This window comes from Trichechus manatus, unplaced genomic scaffold (genome assembly GCF_000243295.1).
Source record: "Trichechus manatus latirostris isolate Lorelei unplaced genomic scaffold, TriManLat1.0 scaffold00024, whole genome shotgun sequence".
NCBI classification, from domain to species: domain Eukaryota; kingdom Metazoa; phylum Chordata; class Mammalia; order Sirenia; family Trichechidae; genus Trichechus; species Trichechus manatus.
Window position 1 is genome coordinate 220,159 of NW_004443960.1, and position 1,303 is coordinate 221,461.

The 1,303-nt window shown below is 59.7% G+C and overlaps 1 protein-coding gene across 1 annotated transcript in view; it reads right to left on the reverse strand.

Annotated features, from left to right (window-relative positions):
• Window positions 1-255: 255 nt before the first annotated feature.
• RGS11 (regulator of G protein signaling 11) overlaps window positions 256-1,303 on the reverse strand; it is a 6,794-nt gene continuing 5,746 nt past the window's right edge. Inside the window, exons 16-18 of the mRNA XM_004373357.3 lie at window positions 1,097-1,235; window positions 440-522; window positions 256-367 (exon numbers count right to left, since the gene is read on the reverse strand). Coding sequence (XP_004373414.2) covers window positions 256-367; window positions 440-522; window positions 1,097-1,235 — 334 coding nt within the window. The remainder of the gene's footprint in view (window positions 368-439; window positions 523-1,096; window positions 1,236-1,303) is intronic.

Sequence of the window (1,303 nt, forward strand, 5' to 3'; positions counted from 1 at the left end):
TCTGGTCTCACCTGCCCATCTCGGCCTACCGTCCTTCAGGTAGCGCATCCCACCCAACCCGCCGGGCCACTGCAGTCCCTCCCTGGGAATCGGAGCCTGGACAGGTCCCTCTGGGAGGTGAGGATTTGCCCAAGGGGGAGGAGTAGCCTGAGAGACGGGGGCAGAGGCCGAGAGGACAGACGGTGAGCTCCATAATCCACAGGATGTCGGGCAGGAGGGGCTGGGAGGGTGAGGCACATGAAGGGCTGTGCCCACCTAGGCGTCCCTGTCCCCACCCCCGGGGGCAGCCGCTCCAGGCTCCCCAGAGGCAGGAAGGAGGGCAGGACTGGGGCTGGAGTGGCGTGGCTTCCGCATGAACGGGAATACCCTGTGGGCGAGAAGAGGGTGAGTGCCCAGTGGTGGTGGGCAGCAGGCAGGCACAGGCCCTGCCAGTACTCACCGTCTCTTGGTCTCCGGTGGGAGTACAGCACCCGCCAGCAGGCCCCTGTACATGTCGGACTTCAGGAACCGCGGGTAAGAGTCCTACAAGAGACAGGGCCTCAGCCCAGCTTCCCGAAGGCTGGTGGGCGTGCCAGCGGACGGGGCTGGGTGCTGCCCTCCCTGAGCCACCCAGACTTCAAGTCAGACAGAGCTGGGGGGGTGGCTTCCCCCAAGCATCCATAAACAGAGAGCGACCGGGGGTAGAAACGTAACCAGGAGCAAGGACCCTCCGTCCACCCTGTATAGGGAGTGCAGGACCCAGGGAAATAAAAAAGCAAGACAGAAGGAAATAGGATAGGATTGAACAAGGGGGGATCCAGGAAGCTATGTTCATCATGGCTTATATTTAAAAAAGAAAAATGTTCATTTTAAATCATTGACTTCAGTGGGAGGTAGGAAACAGGATGGAACTAGACTGTTCTGAATGCACCTTGCTTTTAGGTTCGATTTAAAACTGAGTGAATAGTTGACATAATTACAAAACAAAATAAGTAAATAAGCAATTCTTAAACATTGAAGGTGAAACAAGTGAAGCCAATGGCATGTCCAGCCCACAGGGAGCTCGTGGGCGGGACCCGTGCGCGGACAGGCCTGGGGGCGCCGTCTCCGAGCCCACCTTCTTCCCGAGCATGTAGATGTGCAGTTGGGCGTCATCCAGCACGAAGCGGTGTGGCTGGCGCGGCCCCTCCAGGGTCTGTTCCATCGTCCGGCTGTCGATGTTCACCCAGTGGGCTGCACGGGGCACCAGGAACTGCCTGAGGGTATATTCGCGGTGGGTCCCAGCCAGGCGCCCACCGCCAGGGAGCACCCCCGCCCCCCCCCC